Source organism: Toxorhynchites rutilus, chromosome 1 (assembly GCF_029784135.1).
Source record: "Toxorhynchites rutilus septentrionalis strain SRP chromosome 1, ASM2978413v1, whole genome shotgun sequence".
NCBI classification, from domain to species: Eukaryota; Metazoa; Arthropoda; class Insecta; order Diptera; family Culicidae; genus Toxorhynchites; species Toxorhynchites rutilus.
In genome coordinates, this window is record NC_073744.1 from 72,740,901 (window position 1) to 72,762,835 (window position 21,935).

Here is a 21,935-nt window from a genome sequence, read left to right on the forward strand (position 1 = left end):
CCTGTTCCTCAGAAACGCCGATGTCAACGTTTAATGATGTTTCCTTCGTTGTGTCCCCGTTTCATATCCTTCCTATCCGATCGATAAACTTTTACTTAGTCGCGGTAATACATACACACACTCTTTACAGATGCACGGGCCGAAGGTTGTGCAGTCCACTGATTATTCAACAAGAGCCAAAGGTTGTACCGCTCATGACAACTCTACACGAGCTGATGATTGCGCCGGCTAGTGACCATTCTATCCTGGATTCCTCGAGTCGAGAAAGACGCACCACGCTAGATATGGGGTACAGACTAGGGGGGCGTTGCTGATTAATGGTCAGCTGCATCCCAATAGGAAGTATCCCGTGTCGGGCACACGTACAGAGCATCGAAGACTGCGACATACCAATTATGAGAATACTTGTAATACTAACCTCGAGTCAACCGCGAGTAATCGGTTACATATTACTAACATAGTCTAAGCAAACATTGTCAAAATATTGAACTCCCGGCCCCGTTAGGCTGACGCCATATGAGCCTTAATAAAATATATATTTTGGATTAAAAAAAAAAAAAAGTTTTATTACTAGCAACAAGTAATATGATTCCACTAAAAATACACGTTCTTGTAAATTGTACATCTTGACAATAAAAAGCATCCGATTTCTCCGCTCATTTTTTCTGAGTCTCCAGACATATGTTATAAGTCGGTTGAATTTAAGTATCCAGTGTAGAATATAATAACTATCTTCACTTATAAGACTGGCCATTTGAACTTTATTTTTGTGTCCAGGTGCGAAACTTTCAAAAACATCAATAACCATATATAAAAACTCTCACTCCTTTCCAAAATTAACGTCAATTTCCCAAGAATTACAATAAGTTTCAAATTCGTGAGTTTGTGGAAAATATTTTCAAAAAGGCCTGTTTCAGATAGCTTTTCATCAACACGAATGCATAGTCAGAAGTGCAACGAAGTACTTCACAATCATTTACTTCTGTTTTTTTCATCAAAATCAATGTGATAATTGGGTACTTTGGCATCAATCCATTAAATCTGGAAGGTCGTGACATGGTTGAATGAATAGGGGATTCGGATTCTGGTCTGGTCAGCTTGTTTATCAGATCAAATCCTATCATTATCCTCTGCGTAGAACGAGATACACACTACAACATGGCGCATCTTGGTCGAAACCACCCCGAATGGGTTGTTTAAACTGATTGAGAACTAAAGATTACTCACGAATTAGAAACTTATTATAATTCATGTGAAAATCGTTTTAGATGATCGAAATATAAAATTGCCTAGCCTTTTATTAAAAAAAAAATATGTTTCGGTAATTATTGATTGTAGTCGTTTTTTGTTGATTCATGGTTTTGGACTAGAGGGCGCTATATTTTTTTTATTTTTCTTGAAAGCAGAGGATTTTTTACATAACATATCTCGATATCAAAGATGCAATTTTTTCGTTTTTATGATATGATTTTCTAAAGTTAACCGATGGTTCAGAAATTTTATTTTTCACCTTTTTTTCCATTACAAAAATTCAATTACTGAATTACTGGACCGATTCAGTTGATTCGACATGTCAAACTGAAGCTTATGAGTTAGTTTTCTTTGAAAAAATATTACTTTTGGGAAAAATTTTTCGTTTTTGTAACTATAGATTGAGTCAGTTTTTCATAGTTTTCTCGGTTAAAGATCAATGTTTTACATTTTTTCTGGAAAGCTGAGGATTTTTTACATAACATATCTCGATATCAGAGATGCCTTTTTTCGTTTTTTGAGATATGATTTTTCAAATTTAACATGTTTTAAGTCTTCGTTCAATATACCTATATGACTAAACTAGACCTATGTGACTAGAATCCAGCCTTTCCACACGTGTGATATTTTTTCAAAGAAGGTTGGCTTATTGGCTTCAATTTAATTTGTCGGTTCAGTAGTTAAAAAGTTATGAGTTTTCAAGTCATTTTTGGATAAAAGGGGAAAAGTTATTTTTTGGACCACTTTGAAAAATCATATCGCAAAAACGAAAAAAATAGCATCTCTGATATCGAGAAATGTTATGTAAAAAATTCTCAGCTTTCAGGGAAAAATATAAAAAATATGATGCACTCTAGTCCAAAGCCATGAAAATAACAATAAACAACTACAATCAATAATCACGAAAATAAGAACCATTGATTATGCAAGTTCAATAAAAAAAAAGGCTAAATAAAGGCTAGCTCATTGGCTTCAATTCGATATATCGATCATCTAAATCGGTTCAGTGATTCAAAAGTTATGAATTTTTGAAAAAAGTCATTTTTGGGAAAAAGTTGAAAAAAATGATTTTTCGGATCACCCTAAAATAGAAATGGTCACCCTAACGAAAAATTAAAAAAAAATACTGGTCTAATATTTTGTTATAAAGAACAAAACTATATCGGTTTGGCTTGGAATGGCTGTATAAATATTTCCCAAAGTAAATCAATAAATTTAACTTCCAGTATTCCACCTGAATCAACTAGTCCTACTTCAAAACCAGATTCTTCTGTAAGAGTGCCAAATCGGAGAACGTTTTAATGAAATATTTTTAACGTTAATAACTATTTTGCTGCCAACGGATGTTTTTTTTTTTTATTTTTTAATATTTCTTCAACTGACTTTTTTTGTCTTATTGAACATTTCAATTCTTATACTCTACGAACAAAATTTCACACAATAAACAATATTTACAAACAGTTATCGTCTTGAATATAGTCGTTGTTGAAACGTCTTAGTAGTCAAGTAAAAATCAAATAGCTCAAAATTGTCATTAAAAATACTGCACATATATCGAATTGGTTCATGTTGTGCATATTCTACATTTCGTGTACCAAGCTGTAAGAAATTTCGCTGTCGCAGTCTTCTCTCTGGTACATAGAAATTGATTTCGGCGAGGATATTCGGGGCATCAATTTCTCCTTTCAGCACTTTCGCCATAAAAACTGCTTGAGCTACAGATCGTCTTTTTTCAAGGGTGTGAAGACCGAGAAGCTGGCACCGATCCTCGTACGGCGTATCGAACGAATTTCCGCTGCACGGCTTCTATCCTGGCAATCCAATTAGCGTGGTATGGACACCAAGCAACCACACTTGCTTCCAAAATAGATCTCACCAATGAACAATATAGAGATCGTAGGCATAATGGATCCCGGAACTCTGTTGAGATTTTGAAAATGAACCCAAGTTGTCTATTTGCTCTAGAGATAACGTCACTATAGTGTATTCGAAATGTCAGGCCACTATCCAGTATAACGCCCAAGTCTCGTATTTGAGCTACTCTTGACAGAGGTTGTCCTGCGATGGAGTAGTCAAATACAATTGGTTTGGTCTTTCGATGGAAGGAAATGATGCTACATTTTGAGATGCTGACTGTCATGAAATTGTGAGTGCACCACATTTCAAAACGATCTACCATTTTTTGAAGTTCCAAACAATCGTGCAGGCTCCTAATAATCATATATATCTTAACGTCGTCTGCATAAAATGTCCGGCATCCAGGTGGAAGGATTATGTCGATTTCGTTTATGTATAATACGAATAGCAGTGGCCCTAAATTGCTCCCCTGTGGTACTCCGGATGAGTTGGAAAATGTTTCAGATAATTCAGATCCGATTTTGACACACAGCATGCGATCACACAGGTAAGATCTGAACCATGTGACGAAAGCGGGAGACATTCCAATTTTCGCCAGCCTTGCTAATAATATCTCATGATCAACACGATCGAACGCTGCTTTGAGATCCGTATAGATAGCATCGATTTGAGCACCACAGTTCATGCCACGTAAGCATGTGGTGATGAATTGAACAAGATTCGTTGATACAGATCGCTTTGGAAAGAATCCGTGTTGTTCTGTGGAGATGTAGCGTTGAGAGCTGGTAAACATTGCATCATATACGATGATCTCGAATACTTTCGAAGTAACACAAAGTGATGTGATACCACGGTAATTTCCAATGTCAGCCTTATCACCTTTTTTGTGCACTGGGAACATGATAGAAAATTTCCAACAAGTGGGAAAATTGCCTTGGTCCAGAGAAGCTCTATATAAAACAGCCAGAGGATATACAAGAGCGTCAGCACAGTTTTTCAATACACAGGCCGGAATTCCATCAGGGCCAACAGAGTTGGAAGCCTTCAATTTGTCTATGGCTGATTTTACGTGGTGCACTGAGATTTCAAAAGTATTGAGCTCGATTACATCCCTAGGAGTTTCATCAAGTGCGGCAATTATTTGAGAACTCGATGCAACTGAATTGTTGATTGCAGTCTGGAAGTGTTCCGCGAAAAGGTTACATTTTCTCGGCAGCGTGCTAGTGTGCCTGTCATCGAGATGCATTTCCACGGGCAAACCATTTTCCTTTCTTTTGGAATTCACGAAAGACCAAAATTGCTTCGGGTTCCTACGAAGGTTGCGCTGGGTACGAGTCACGTAACGCTTGTAAAGAGAACGGTTGTACAGTCGATAACGATTACTGGCTTGCGTGAAGGCGACCTTCAACATTGGACAGCGGGAACGACAATAAGTTCGCAGAGCATATGATCTCATTCGTTTTAGCTGCCGTAATCGACGATTGGATCACGGTGGTTTTGGGGGATGTCGACGAAGAGGAACACAATTAGCAATAGCTTGATTTACTTTTTCGTTGAAGTAATCAACTGCGTCATCTATACTGGTTGCGATTTCGAGGGTTTGCCCGTCAATCTCAAGAAGTCTCTCACGCAATAGGTTGTAGTCAGCACGATTGAAGTCCAGGCTTTGTAGATCAATGACATCCACGAATACTGTGGGGAGTTGCATTTCAACAGTTAGTTCCAGGGCGGGATGATAACGATCGAGTTCGATCAGTGGCTCAGCTGCATTGCAAACGGTACTTCTATTTATGATGTTATCATTAACCAACGCAAAATCAAGAATACGGGAGTTTTGATTAGCAATGGGATTGATTTGAGTAAGGCCATTTAGGCTGAGTCCGTCCAGCAAAATTGAGCAAGATGGTGAGAATCGTGATTGCAGAATATCGATGACCGGAAGGTGGTGCGGTAAGCTTGACCAAACCAGATTGGATTGGTTGTAGTCTCCGAATTGAATCACGCTATCTGAGACATTCAAGTTCGAAAGAATCGCTTCAAGAGAACTGATACGGTTTTTAATGTCAATAATATTTGCTATTCGATCAGGTGGTAAATAGATCACTCCGATGCTGGCATTACCGGTGGGTGTCATTATCCTAATCCATAACTGCTCCAATGTATCGCATACAGGTGTAGGATCTAAGCAACAACTCAAACGACAAGATGCGGCAATGAGAACACCACCACTCCGAGATTTAGCACTATTTTTAGGGCTTCGATCGGTTCGAAAAACGGTGTACAAACTACCAAACAGTTGCGTAGATTGAATTCGGTCGTGGAGCCATGTCTCGGTGAGCACTATGACATCGTAACAAGAGTCCTGTGCAGCAAGGAAGAAGTCGTCTATCTTAGTGCGTAGACCTCTAACGTTCTGGTAATAGATCTTTAATTGATGTTCAGCTATGACCAAATCATTCACGACGGGAGCCTTTTGTACCAGATCGCTGCAAACCAGAGACTCATGAAGGACAGAAATATTGTTACTGCTTGAGTACTTGCCTGGAATAGCAGGCTGGAAGTCTCCTTCTTCTATTCCGTACACAGGTCCGAGACGACTTCGACTATTTTCATCAACATACGGCGCGACTGTGACGGATGTAGAGGGGACTTCCAAAATGCTTTGAGTTGTGCGTCTCGGAGATGACCGGATGACCTCGTCAACATGGCAATTCTGTCGATGGCTGCAAACCAGAGGCTCATGAGGGACAGAAATATTGTTGCTGATTGAGTACTTGCCTGGAGAAACAGGCTGGAAGACCCCTTCTCCTATTCCGTACACAGGTCCGAGACGACTACTTTCATCAACATACGGCGCGACTGAGACGGATGTAGAAGGGGCTTCCATAGCGCTAAGGGTATTGCGTCTCGGAAATGATCGGAGAACCTCGTACTGACGATGAGCTTTAGGCACGTCGGGTTCAGCTTCCATAAAGCTAAGTTCCGTGCATCTTGGTTCTAACGACGAATTTGAATGTGAGCTTGTCGGTATTGAAGGCTGAGGGCGAGCGAGTGATTGCTATTGGTTCCGTTCCAGCAGCTGTTGCTTCCTAGCAACTAGTTTTTTATAAACAGCACATTCGTTGCTGTATGCAAAATGTTTCGTGCACAGGTTTAGTTTAAGTCTTTTGTTCGTCTTGTCACAGTTTGCACAGCAAACCGTTTCCGATTGGCACTCGCCTGTTTTATGGGCACCAGCACATTTCGCACAAGTCTCACTATTTGGGCAAATCGTATTTTTGTGATTGAAATCACAGCATTTGAAGCACCGAATGATTCCAAAGCACTCTTCAACTCGGCATCGTTCCCATCCAACATACACTCTCCCTTAATTAAGTAATATTTCGTGGCTTTTGACATCGACTTCCACAACAAATGTGAACGAGGAGTGTTTTCCATAGCGTGTAATCAACTTCAACTTAATTTTTTCCGGTAAGTCATTCTGCTCCTCCAAAGCTGCGATCAACGTTTCTTCGGTCAACTTATCAGATACTCCTACAATTTTTAGCCTTGGTCGCATTGGTTTTGAAACAGTGACATCGTATTCTTTTCCGCATTTCTCTCTGACCGAATTCACCAGGGGGCTAACAGTTTCACCTGTTTTCACTTCCAGGATGATAGAGCCATCCCGTCCCTCGCGTACAGCATTAATTTTATTCGCCGAGCGATCGATTTTTTCTTTCAAACTCTGCTTGGTTGTTTCCGCCGATTGTTTCATATTCTTTGGTCTAACTATCACTACAGGCTCCATGTTTTTCTGTGCCTTTAAAGTTGGGTTTTCGCTCCTCAGAAGATCAGCATAAGTAGTACGTTTTGCCTCGTTTTCTTTATTTTGCCCAGGAGTAGGGACATGAAGGTCCTCACAAGTTCTAGGTCTCTTTCGCGAACGGAGATTGCTACTAGGTCCCAATGGAGTAAAAATATCCACTACTGTCTCGTTTATTTGACTACTTGCACTGTCCCGTTCAGTTTCAGCTGCTTCCAGTCGATTAAATTTCTCCTTATTTCCTTCTCCCATCCTTCTGAATGTTAATGATTCGCTTACCAATGGAAATGGCAATTCTATTTGAGTTGTTTGATATATTATGTTTTACGATTCCCTTATCCACATATGGTTAAAATTGGAAAAAAATGGAAACTTGATCATTTTTTTTTCTGTACTTATCTACCAGTGTTTTCTATACCGAGAAACGAGTGGAATGGCAAGACATAATTTTTGTAAACCACTGCGAATGAGCGTAAATTGCTCGCTAGAAATGCAAATTCAGCGTTCGTTTGTACGCACAGTTCAGAGAGAAGATATTGTAAATTAGCCCCGCTTGTTTATAGCTTATTGGGTATAAACAAATCATTCGCGATTTCAAGTACCTCAGCTTCAACTAGCAAGCAGTCAGCAGTCTCCTTTAACGCAGATGTCATACACAACGGTTTTTCTCGATACAAAGTTCAAGAGCAAAATCACTTCGAAGAATCCAAGAAGAAAAAAAATCTGAAAACATTCGGTCAGTGACAGCGACAAAACGCCTTTCGTCGACATTCGTCATTCAAAGTTGTCCCATGGCGTACACGATTCCAGCCCTTCTGGTTATCTGAAACAAAAATGTCGAACAGATTTTGAAACAGTAAAGATGTTGCCATCGCATGGACCTCGGAAAAGTCAAAAACATGTTTTTTGGAAAAAAAACCGCCGTATGAAGATAAAAATGCTGTGTTAAATGTGTTTTTCTCACGTTTCCCAATTTTTTAAAAATATCGAAGCTAAAAAATAATATTTTTTATTAGTTCATACGATAAAGAGATGCATATAGATTGTATTCATATAAATTCGACATAGATTTGTAGAACAGTAGAACTTGGGATATCGTGTGCGCCAGTTTACAAAAAAAATGCTTTTAGAAAATCGCATTTGAAGTTGATTGTTGTAGCCGTACCAGGTTGGATACCGCTAAAATGTCTATAACTCGGTAAATAATGAGATTTTCGAAAAGTCCTTTATACGGTGCATTCTTGAATGCCTAAACATAAAAAATATGATGAAAAAAAATTGGATTTTTTAAAAATTTCTTGACTAGAATTCTGGCTTAATATGATTTTGTAGAGACGGAAGTATAAATCAAAGCGAGGCAGCCTCCAGTGGCAGTCCAATGGGTTAACCACGTTCGAATTGCTGTAAGCATAGGGGACCGATTCTGAGCGGGGAATGTCAAAATATCAACTATCATGGTTGTTTTCAAAAAAGGCGCTGAGGGCGAAGTCCCGATGTTCACCCTACCTTTCGACCAAACTTATATAGTAAACGAATTGAATAAGATAATTCCGTAGTCTTGCGTCAACAATGCGATCATGTCTTGGACACAAGCCTCTTTTTTTTTGAAAAACTTTTGCACCGCGTTAATCAAAAATACTTCTTATTTTTTATGTTTAAGAATATTTTATAATGAATTTCGCAAAATTAACAGCAATTTTAGTGACAGATACATGATTTCTCCCAGCAAGACAAATAAATGTTTGGAAGATCACTAATCGTTGCACAACAGGACAGTGTTGCAAATATTCTTTTCCTTTCACTCAAAATACGGTACAAATTGATAAAAAGACGGAGCAATCAAAAATGGTCGAAAAGGCGGTACTGTCCCGTTGCATATAATTACCGCTAATGTTATTGCAAATGATCGAGTAAGGGCCGCTTGAGGTCACTAACGATTACTGCAAAATGTTGAAAGATGAGCGAATTCGAATAAAAGGTATCCTGTAGAGTCAGTTTTTCGGTATACAAATATTACTAACTGTCGTTTTATTGCTGCTCGAACATGATACAGAATATTGGTCATATTTCACTAAGTGTAACAGTTATCGTACGATTGGCGGAAATATAAATTTTCATTAGTCTGATGTGCGAACGAAACGAAACTCTTCAATGAAAAATATTTGCTGTGCACGGATGCGTCATTATTTTGATATAAACACTTGAAAACATTTTTTTTGGACAGCTAAGTACACTTGGAAGCTGTGGCAATGACTAATGAAGCTTCATTCATTACTGAAATCTATCATTTTGCAAACAATGTGTAACACCTGGGGAGCGATAAGATAACAACGCATGACAACTTCTTAGAAGCGAATGTACTTTTCTCGAACATTGATACTATAAAAGGTGCTCGCAAAAGCATTTCTATTATCAGTTTCTGGTCCGGTAGACAATCGCGAGTCGCTTCGAATCTTTGAACATGAAGTCCCTAGTTTTCGCCGGTGTTCTAGTTTCCTTTGCTGTCCTGGTGTACAGCCAGAGCCATAACATCACCTGGGGCTACAAAGGGCCATATGATGTTTTGCTCAATCGCACAATTGCTGTCAAGTCTTCCTCGATTCTACAAGTGAGAACCATGGATTTGACCTATCCGGTGAAGGTGAGTATAAGGGGAAAAACGGATATCATTGGAAAGGGGTTGCTTACACAATTCTCATCTGCAGGGTCAGATCGGGCGCAACATTTCGGCCATTCACGTCACGGATCAATACATCAATGGGAAGGGTGGTTACGCTAGTCTCCTCAAAGGTGGCGTCGGTTACAATCATACCGTTATCCACCTGAAATCACAACGCGGCAACGGATTCAGTTTTATTGTGGAAATTTATGGCCGATAATAAGAACAATGAAATGTGTGGGAGGTGTACTGTGGAAAACATGAAATTGTTTGCTGTATATAACGCCGGGGAGCTTATCAGTCAGAAGTATTCAAATCGTGTGATAGCAATGGAATATAATTTATTGAACGGCTGTTTGATCTGTAATAAAACAGTATTTCATAACCATGTCAGATGAAATCACTCAATGTGTTTGTTTAACCCTATTTTAGTATTGAGTCCCGGTTTGAAGAAAAGTTATCCATTCGAATGCTCAAAAATGATGATGTGGTTGAACAAGAACAGGTTGCGATATTATAACTGTCTTCATGAAATATGCACCAGAAGACAGGAACTTTACAACTCCTTGCATGTAATTCTGATTATTTGAAAGATCATCCGAATAATTTGGGAATTGTGCAGCAACACTCCAAACGCAGATTCAATTCTTGAAGGAACGCATTCAATGAAGCTTCTGGTTTTTCAGCGATGTAGCCCATTTTTATTTGAGTGGATGAACCATTAATCTGATATTATTAGTTATTATGGAGAATCCTGTAGTCTAATATGGTTCAATACATCAATTTTTCGGCACTACATGGCTTGTATATGTTCGCAGGACGATTTTAAGATTTACGAGGCTTATATTTCACATGAATGAATATGCTGAATTGAATGCATGCTTGTAGGGCTTGTATGCTGTCGTATGAGAACCGCAGCTTATCGTGAGGGATTATCTAGCGAATATTCGTGGCGAAACTTTTTCAATTACCCTCGTAAGTTATGCTCCTGGCACTTGAGCATTTTCCCATCATTAACAATGCCGCTCGCGATGCATCTTGAATGACAGTTTGCCTCATACACATATCCGCATGCTAAGCTGGCGGTACTTTCCACCAGGAAGCAACAATAACAACGGCTGAGATAATCCTAGTTTAAACACATTTCTTCGCATCAGCGTCAACTGTCAGCATTACTAGCGCACTGCTACACGCTTTCGCATGCTTTTCTTTATCAGTCATCCATCGATGTGCGGAAGCCCAGCCGCTGAAATATGCTGAGCAAGAAATGCAATAAAAGTGCAACTGTCCTTCGTCGGTTAGCGACGACGAAACGACCCGTGGGACACTCCATTTAATCCTGACGAAACGAGGCGAAACAACCTGTTTTGTCGTGAAGCAGCAATAAAAACCTCGCAACATGTTCTTGCGGCAATAAACTCGATCGACGGAGAAATGTGGGATGACAATGTGTTATGGGCAAAAGTATTCCCAATCATAGCGGTTAGAAACATATCTGATCCAAATGAATCTATAGGTGCATCAACATGTAATATAAAATTAAAAATTTTGATGGTCCTGTCTTGAATATGGGTATATTCTATATATTCTAAGCAATTCCACACCAATTAAGCTTGTTTTTCAACCATTCACAATAATGACAAATTAATGCGATTTTTTGCGAAATTTGAAAAAAAAATGCAAGCAGCATTAGACAAACGGTCCATAACATAGAATTGACAAAAGCAATAGAGTAATTGATGAAAAGACTCCGTATCTACTCGCGATGAATTGACCCCGTTTGGTTCTGATTTTGGAATTGATTTGGTTTGGTTCTGTCCGATGCCATATTACGGATTCATGGTTCGCTTTGGTTCAATGCAATTTGTTTTTTTTTAAAGTCTGCTACACGGGATTTTTGTTTTTTTTTTATTTTTTATTAAATCGTTTATTTTTACAGGCTCAGTTACATAAGTTTAAAGGAGCCAAACTCCTATCTGTATTGTTACAAGTATATATAAACATTTTTCATTAATTCTAATGTTAATGAAGTAGAGAACCGATTACTCGCGATTTGCTCGAGTTTCGAAAGGTGACATTTTTTTCAGGAAAAGGAAGGGGTATAAGGAAATGTTGATAATGTTCACACTCACATTCACACTCACATTCATCACACTCAATTCTTAAGCTTATCTTATATCTAATATGTATTGACATTTCACCTTATTCTATTGTTAGAAAGAAGGGATTTGATTTCTCGCGAAGGAAGAGGAAAAGGAGAATATAAGGACAATCACACACGAAGATCGATAACTTTTAGGAATACATATGTTTGGGACATGAAATCAAGGCCTAACCGAGCCAACACATCTCTCACCGGCACATTGGGCCTCTGGCCCGAAGAGAGTTCTCTAAATTTGATCTGGCAACAAGATACCCCTCGCACGACCAAACAACGTGTTCGATGTCGTGGTAACCTTGACCACAAGCACATATATTGCTATCGGCAAGATTAAAACGAAAGAGTAGCGCGTCTAACGAACAGTGATTGGACATGAGTCGAGAGAAGGTGCGAATAAAGTCCCGACTCAAGTCCAGACTTTTGAACCATGGTTTGAGGCTAACCTTAGGGATAATCGAGTGAAGCCACCGGCCCAATTCATCTTCGTTCCACTTACGTTGCCAGTTAGCGATGGTTTTTTTACGAACTAAAGAATACAATTCGTTGAAGGCGATTTGACCCTGATAAATATCGCCCTCAATTGCTAATGAGTCAGCACTCTCATTACCCGAAATGAAGGGACCCAGACAAAGGTAATGACATAACAGCGTCTGGATAAAGCACTCAAAAATTCTCGCATTCTCTCAAGGAAGTACGGCGAGTGCTTTTCCGGCCTCACTGAACGCATAGCTTCGACAGAGCTAAGACTATCCGTTACAATGTAATAATGTTCAACAGGTCGTGAGGCGACGCTGTCCAGCGCTCAGTGTATTGCTGGCAAGGATTCTGAAGACTGTGGGAGGTGCTAAAAAATTCGTTGAACACTCCAAATCCTGTGGACTCATTCATAGAGGACCCATCAGTAAAGTACATATTATCACAATTGATACGCCCATACTTTGCATTGAAGATCGTAGGAACGATCCCCGATCGATGATAATCTGGAATTCTATGGATTTTCTCTTTCATGAACAGATCAAAATGTACAGAGAAATTGATGTAGTCAGGAAAACAAACACGGTTGGGAATATACGAAGAAGGATCAACCTGTATGGAGATGAATTCATGATATGAACTCATGAAGCCAGAATGAAAATTTAGCTCGATCAACTGCTCAAAATTTCCGATCACCATTGGATTCATAACCTTACACCGAATGAGGAACCGAAGAGATAGTAAATTGAAGCGATCTTTTAATGGGAGTACGCCTGCCAAAACCTCAAGACTCATGGTATGCGTTGAGGGCATACATCCCAACGCAATACGGAGACAAAGATACTGAATTCGCTCGAGTTTAATGAGGTGTGTTTTGGCAGCTGATTGAAAACAGAAACTGCCATACTCCATCAATGAGAGAATAGTTGTTCGATATAACATTATAAGATCTTCGGGAAGGGCTCCCCACCAGGTGCTGGTAATTGTACGGAGAAAGTTTATTCTTTGTTGGCATTTTTCACTCAGATACCTAATATGGGTCCCCCAAGGAGAATTCGATCCCTAGCCCAATGGCCCAGATTGAAAAATTGTTCAAAGAGTCTTGTAAGGGTTCTTGCAGGTCGGATTCCTTTGATCCTACGACAGACACCACTCCATCATCTGCAAGTTGTCTTAAGCTGCAATTTTGTGTAAGGCAATTGTCAATGTTGCTTACATAGAAGTTGTACAAAAGGGGGCTTAAACAGGAGCCCTGAGGGAGACCCATGTAAGAGATTCGACTCACTGCCGAATCTCCATGAGAAAAATTCAAATGTTTCTCACAAAGCATGTTATATAACATGTTATTTAATAGAGGCGGCAGACCCCGAGAGTGTAATTTGTCTGATAAAACCTCTATTGAAATATAATCAAAGGCCCCCTTTATGTCCAAGAATACTGAAGCCATTTGTTTTTTTTCGGCGTAAGCCATATGAATTTGTGAAAAAAAGCAACGCAAGACAATCATTCATCCCCTTGCCCTTGCGGAACCCATATTGTGTATCTGAGAGTAAGCCATTCGTTTCAACCCAACAATCAAGGCGAAACAAGATCATTTTCTCCAACAATTTCCGTATACAAGACAGCATTGCTATTGGGCGGTACGAATTGAAGTCGGACGCGGGTTTTCCGGGTTTTTTAATAGCTATAACTCGCACTTGTCTCCAATCATCTGGAACAATATTATGCTCCAGAAACCGATTGAATAAATTCAACAAGCGATGTTTAGCCACATCAGTTCCCCCCAGGCAGTTCCGTGAGAGTTGAAGTTTCCCAAGATCAATCGTGGCTCAGGAAGAAGTGAGCACATGTCAACAAGTTGCTTGCGGTTAACCGCAGCTCTCGGAGTCCAATACAAGCTGACAATACAGAGGTTGTTTGCATGACAAGCAACAGCTTCGATCCCCCCAATAGGTGGAAGGTCAATTTTAAAAAATGTGTGGAACCTATTAATCCCCAATAGTACCCCTCCGTATCTGTCATCACGGTTCAAGCGTATAATATTAAAATCGTGGAAAGAGATACCATCTCCCGAAGAAAACCATGTTTCGGACAGAGCAAAAACATCACAATTGAATTTATGAACTAGAAATTTGAATGTATCCAATTTAGGGATAAGACTACGACAATTCCACTGTAAAACAGTGATATCTCCGACCACTCTATTTGAATTAGACATCGAGAGAGATAATCATTGCAAGGAGGGGCGGCCATGTTTGCATCAATTGTTGCAAAATTGTCTGTTATACTGGAAGCATTGAGATGACAATGGTTCTGATGGAGTCGGAAACATTAAAACACTTGAAGATTTGATCCAAAAGGTCAGACAACTTTATAAATCCCGATTGGGAAGTTGAACTGGACGGAAAAATAGGGACAGTTGAGGTTTTTGACGTCCCCTCGAGTGCTGGGTCGTTCGAAGGTGAATCATTCCCACGGAAGCCAGGAGGAACCTGATTTTGCTTGTCCGCTGCACTCGATTTTTTAGGCATTCTAACAGGGGGTACAACCGGAAGGGCTTGTCTTTGAACTTTGGGAGTGGTCACATTTTTGCGCCGGGAATCCCCTTGGAAAATGAACGGTGTGCCCCCGTTAGCTGTGTCCGCTTCCATCTCGTCAACGGGCAACGTGGGGATGGCATTTTGTGTGTTGATTGGTTGTTGTTGTTGGGCCAGTGGAGAAGCGCCCTTTAAAATATACGCAAAAGTGCGTTTTGAGCGTTCCTACAAATTGGGATTTTTGTTTTGGAGCTGCTGTCAATTATCCGAATGACATGGTCATTTTACAGTTGATAGATTATTATTTTGAAAAAATAGCGCTTGGTTCGTTTTGGCAGAACCCCGACCAAATATAACAACTATTAGTTACTAGCTGATCCGGCAAACTTCGTCTCGCCCAAAATTTATGTTTCGTTATCTCATCCACGGTTTCTTACTAAGCGCACAATCATGGGTTCAGCATGCCTTTAGAGAGGGGGTAGGTGTGTCGAACCACCATACAAACGTTCCGTGCCCTCTAAAACCTCCACTTGCCAAATATGGCTCAATTTGCTTGATTAGTTCTCGAGTTATGCATAAAATTTGTGTTTCATTTGTATGGGAGCCCCCCTTAAGAGAGGGGGGAGGAGTGTCGAACTACCATAGAAACGTTTATCGATCCCTAAAACCTCTATATGATACGTTTGATTCCATTCGTTTGATAGGTTCGGTTCTCGAGTTGTTCAGCAACCTTCCCCCCTATCTTTAAAGGGGAGAAAGGAGTGTCAAACCACCATAAAATCATTTATTGCTCCCTAAAACCTCCACATGCCAAATTTGGTTTCGTTTGCTTGACTAGTTCTTAAATTATGCAGAAATGTATGCTTCATTTGTATGACAGTAAACATACCCCCCCCCCCCCAGAGAGGGGAGGAGTGTTTATTTACCATAGAAACGTGTCGTGTCTCCTAAAACCTCCGCATGTCAAATGTGGTTTCATTTTCTTAATTAATTCACGAGTAATGCAGAAATTTGTGTTTCATTTGTGTGGCACCCGCCTTAGAGAGGGGGGTGGAATGTCTTACCACCATAGAAACATTTACTGCTTCCTAATGCCTTCATATGACTAATTTGGTTTCATTTGCTTGATTAATTCTCGAGTAATGCAGAATTTTTTATTTTATTTTGTAACAACGATATTATCGGTCCTCGTAGTTTTAGCTTCCGGTAGTTCTTGCTTCCGAACGGCAGCCAAGACTTAAATTCTAAAGATGGGGCGAATACAATATCGTTGCTTGCGTTGCATGCAATCGACTCATACGATGAGTCTTGAGGTTCTGGGTGGAGTACTACCTCTGCCTCTCCGATTTAAAGAATTATCATACAGATATCTCATTCGATGTAAGATTATGAATGTGTTGGTAATTGATAATTTCGAAGAACTTCTTCAATTGAATCCAGAGTCAAGGTTCACCACCTTATATGTTGAGTTCCATTCACAAGGATTGCAACCTTCGCCAAGCGTCATAAACCAAGACTGTCAATCGTACTTCTGTGATCTCGCTGTAAATTTCAATTTAATCATGCATCAAGAAATAGGTGATTTTCCAGAACATACACGTTTTGTGGTTATTCCACGGATGTTCTCGTCGAAATTTTGCGAAGTAAGTTCTAATAAAAAGTTTTTTGCTGACGGATCATACATTAATGGCTCACCTGGTTTTGACATATTTAATGAAAACTGCAGTGCCTATCATAGATTGAGAAATCCATGCTCGGTGTACGTTGCGGAAATGACTGCAATCTATCAAGCTCTGAAGAAAATTTAATCCTTGTCGATTGATCACTATTTTATCTTTTCAGATAGCCTTAGCTCAATAGAAGCTATCCGTTCGATAAAACCTATAAGAGCCTCATGTTGTTTTCTTATGAGAATATGACAGCTCTTGGGTAGACTAGTAGACAAATCTTATAGGATCACATTGGTTTGAGTCCATTAGCATTGCTCCATTCCAGGTAACGAGAAAGCGGACTCGATAGCTGAGCTCGGCGCCTTGTAAGGCACCTTTTTTGAGCGACAATATATATATATATATATATATATATATATATATATATATATATATATATATATATATATATATATATATATATATATATAACGATACACAAAAATATAATTACAGAACAGGCATTCATTGTCATTTTACATTTATTAATTATCATCACCATAACATAATCCCAACCACCCTTGCATTGTTCGCAGTTCGTAGGTTGACGAAAAATAATTTATTTTCTGAGGTGTCTCATTTCATTACCTTCGTGCAAATGTGATCCTTTGGCGTGAAATACTACACGACATCACTGTAATATAATTTATTAACATATCATGAGCCAAGAGAGCATTCACCAAAATGCAGTACCCCCTACCAACCACAAGTGCATTCACGAACCGAATTAATCATTTACATGGGGGTGTATTCCACACGTGTACTCTTTGTTATACTTGCTAAGGTTTCCCACCACACCACACTGTGATGCATTTTGCTGGATATGTTGCAAGAGTTTGTCAGAAATTAAAGCAGTATTGTGTTCGTGAAGACAGCGAACTTGAAATGTGAAGGGTGGGATTTGGTCAGGCATTATATGTTGCCTTTTCCACTTTGTGTCGTCATTTCCTGCTCCGTATTATACCACAACCATAAACGTGTTATTATTGAACGTAATCAGGACGAGCGCCGAAGAGAAGCCATTTGTCAAATATTGAAAGACAAATCCAATCGTTTTCGGAAATGCCTAAGTATGCGGAACGGGATCTAATTAAGCGCCAATAATAACGCTTTTTCTGGTACGAATCGTTGAAATTGGAATGATGAAAAAAAATCTGCTGTATTAATTGATTGTTCAGTAAGTCCATGCATAGGATATAAGCTAACTATCGCGTTGATAAATGAGATTTCCTTGAGACAGAAAAAAATCCGTGACGTCGCACCATTCCTGCGTAGACGAACTCCAGACGAGCTGTTCAGTACTCCTTGAATTTCACTTGTTTGTAGCTGAGTTAAAGCTTAGATTTTGTCAAATCTAAAAAAAAACTCTAATTGTGTCATCTGATTGATAGTGATGTTCCTAAGGAATTCAATTACGTCTTGTACGAGGGAATATGAGCAATACACAAAATGCACAGCAACAAATTCTAGTTGCTCCAATTCTAGTTCAAACGAGGTTTGACTTTGCTGAATTTACAAAAATTTTCGTTAATACAGCTAATAAGATTGGTTTGAGTGCGGTGAGTTTTCAATAGAGATAAAAATCAAACTACCCTTAAAAAGTCATTGATGCGGAAATATTCCAACTGCTGGTATAATCGTTGGTGTCCAAAAATGATACTGACCAGAATGTTATCGTTGATGGCGACCGCTACAGGGTCACGATCAGTGACTTTTTGTACCAGAACTGAGTGCCTTTGGGAGCTACGACAATTGAGGAGAGGAGCTGTGGTTTCACAAACTTTGAAAAAATACCCTGTATAAACATTTTAATCGTTCGGCGACAAAGAAGAAAAACTAACTCGAAAATCATCTTTGAAAAAATCATGAAAACTGTTGTTTTCTGACGATTCGGCAGCCTGTATCTGAGAAACGATAATCATCTCATTACTTATTCCACCATACCACACACTTTTCTATGCTCTCGACGTTCAAAAGAGGTGCTAATGTCACTATTAACCAAGTGTAAAGCTGAATCATAACACCAGCACGGTTGCGGCTGTCGGCAGGCTTCATCATGAATGAGGCAAAAGAAGGTCGATTGTCAGGAGGCAGCGAGAGAAAGTCTGTCGGTAACAGAATGAATGAATGTAAGAATAATGAGGATGAAAACAATTAGACAACTTAATTGGAAGTATAATTGTTAATTACATCCTTTGTCAATACCAGTTGCTCAATTCCGTTGACGAGTGCAAACTTTGCGTGCAGTCACGCAAACTTCAATCAATTCTCGGTTGATTATCCCACTCGTTTCCGCGACGTCTTCGGTAGGTTTTGTCTATCAATGATGTTTCCATTACCGCAAAATGGTTTCGTTGTATTTCAGAAGCACATAATCAATTATTGTACTCAGGTGCAAACTGAGTGGGTGAAACTTCTACATTTTTAGATCTTTTTTGTAATTGTACAATGAATTAGTCAATAGTTAACAAACACTGTATCAGATACAGCAGATCTAGCTAAATTGTCTACATAAACTAATATAAACTTCGAGACTTTATTAAACATAGTTAGACTAATATAGAATTAGAATAAATCTTAAGGTCTAATATGCATTCATAATCCGAAACCACTTTGAAGAAAATCCATTTATGCCTCTTTCAAAGAGATAACAGTCGATTTTAACAAGAACAGTCTTTCAATCTTTTACCAACAAAATCTCTCGTCGTAGATAGGAACAGATCACGAGAAAGAGGGGTAAGACGGAAATAATTTTAATTCCTGTAAACTATATGAACAGGAGGTTTTTTAATGCTACTTTGAATATCTGGCCATTCAAGAATGAACTTTAACTCTTTAGCCCACAACCACACTCGTGGTGATTATACTGTGCCAAAATCTACAACATCGAACCTGACGCTCGCTCAGCATAGTGGAACGATTCGATATGCTTGTGTTGGTCCGTGCTGTTGGAAATACGATTTTATTTCCAAATAGCAAGTGACAAATGGGCATATAATGCTGTTTTGTTTCTCCTTGACTAGCGGCCCAATTCTATGTTTTAATAAGTTTACCGCAAAGTCATTGGAATAGCTTTGCTGTTGCACTCAGACTCTCGCAACAACGCAGACGCACACACTCTCTCACACAAAAAACGCATCGCAGCTGCTCACTCTCTCACTATGTTTGTGTTTACGTCAAGAATACGAACATTTACGACCGTTTACGACTGTTCACGACGACCGCGCTTTATTTTTTAGCGATTTTATTTATAGTAAGACTAGCCTTCCATTTTTCATTTCATTTCATTTCACCTAAATCAACTAGTTTTGACGCAGGACTACTTTTTTCAGTAAAGGTACCAAACCAGGAAACCTGTTTTTTTAAATATTTTCATGATGACACTTTGCGGACCGCTCACGAGATTTCTCGTGTTTCGCGTCCCATTCGTTGCGGGCCGCTCACGAGTTTTCTCGTTTTCTCGTTTCTTCTTTACGGACTTGTGTGAAATTAGCGGATGAAAGTTTTTGTTGCGTGCAACTTCCTGTTCAACGTCTTGCTGGATTTAATGAATAATGAATTATTTCAATTGAAATAAATTGATTGTTTATCAAGTAACAACCTTCATAATCATGCTCATTAGATAGAGAATTGAATCGTTCATCTTTCCACATAATTTTTTTTTGATCGTGACAGGAAGAAGTTATGACTGAAACGTGAGCATGGGTCAATATAGGAAAATATAAAGAAATTTTAAAATCAAAAAAAGTTGTTCGGATAGAGTTATCGAAGTCATTCGATAGAGAAATATTTTACTTATATTCCAGCCACAATTTTATTGATCGGAAAAGGATCCGAGAAAAGTTATAAGCCAAGTAATATTGCTGAAATTAATCACGTTAAAGAAAATTGAAAAAAAAGTTATTTGAAAGGATCCAAAACACATTCTAGAGATAGTACTTAGGCGTAGTGCACAAATTACGTAACGCTAAAAATCCGGATTTTTGACACCCTCCCCCCCTACGTAACGCAATTTCCTATCTCTAATACACAGAAAGTAACGCAACCTCGACCCCCCTCCCGCCCCTTATCGCATTACGTAATTTGTGCACGACGCCTTATTCGATATATAATATTTTTATCTATTTTTATCAATAGAAATAGAAATAGAACTTTTTCACACTCGAAAAAAAAATGAAGCCGATGTCGAAATTTTTAGGCGATTTCTGAAATGCTTCAAAATCGTGAAATATCAACGCATGAAGATGGGATATAAATCTCTTTAAAGCATAATTTACATGGTCATTACAAGCATCATTACAATCGATTTCTTTCTGTTTAACGTTATCAACCATCTTTCATTTGATTTCTATAACGTTGTTGAGGACCATTCAGTACCGAGATATCATTGTATGAACGAAAAATGTCGAATTCGTATTGCATAATAAATAGTTCGATAAATTATCATCGGAAAACAGTTTTTAAAACTCTAATTAATTCTATACACTCTGGTTTTTTTTTACGCAGGTGATAGAATTTTGTTATAATTTGTCTCGGTGCACCATAGTAGATGTACTTTGAGTATTTTTTTCAAATTTTCATTTCCAAACCTATAGCTCTTCTAGTGAACCATATAGGAGAATTATCTTATTATTATCTGGAAAAAATCACACATATCTATAAAAGGCGTAGGAAGACATTTAAATACGAATTATAGTGGTACTGAATCTCTAAATCCTCAAAAAAATCAATATTTCTTTTTATTAGTACTTCCATTTTTTAGGAATTTATTTTTTGATTATATTTCTCGATATATCATAGTAAGATGCACTTTCAGTATTTTATAAATGTTTTGTCTCGAAACTATTGAGAATGGCATGCTACAAATTGAAAGGTACGTTTTTCACTGTAGATCCTATGGTGAATTACATAGGGTTTCGAAAAATAGTCAAAATTTCTATACAATAACATTTTTTACTTTCTTTTTACTTTTTTTTCACATACAACTTGGCCTATAACTTTTCTCAGACTCTATTGCGATTAATAAAATTGTGGCTGGAAGATATTTATGGTAAATATATCTATGATCTATATATGTAAATATGATCTATGATATGGAAGATATTTTGGTAAAATATTTCTCTATCGAATAACTTCGATAATTCTATTCGAACAACTTTTTTTGATTTTCAAAATTCTGTATATTTTCCTATATTGACCCATGCTCACGTTTCAGTCTATAACTTTGAAAAAAAATGAATTATGTGGAAATATGAATGATTCAATTCTCTATCTAATGAGAATGATTTTGAAGGTTGTTACTTGATAAACAATCAATTTATTTCAACTTGCACGCAACAAAAACTTTTATACGCTGAACTTTCATCGCTAACTTCACACATAGAGGCGAATGAACTGTAAAGTTTAAAGCCTCTTAAAAAAAGACGTAGGAGGGTTGTGTCCAAGACACGACCGCATAGTTGACGTAGGATTCCGTTAGGAT

The 21,935-nt window shown here is 38.5% G+C and overlaps 2 protein-coding genes across 2 annotated transcripts in view; both read left to right on the forward strand.

The window, feature by feature from the left end:
* Window positions 1-21,935, forward strand: part of LOC129763065 (helicostatins) — an 80,041-nt gene that overhangs the window by 48,246 nt on the left and 9,860 nt on the right. The gene's annotated exons all lie outside the window — the stretch shown is intronic.
* On the forward strand, window positions 9,316-9,975 carry LOC129763066 (probable salivary secreted peptide). The gene is made up of 2 exons (XM_055761815.1): window positions 9,316-9,554; window positions 9,619-9,975. Exons 1-2 carry the CDS (start codon window positions 9,375-9,377, stop codon window positions 9,790-9,792), a joined length of 354 nt encoding a protein of 117 aa, XP_055617790.1. The 5' UTR covers window positions 9,316-9,374; the 3' UTR covers window positions 9,793-9,975.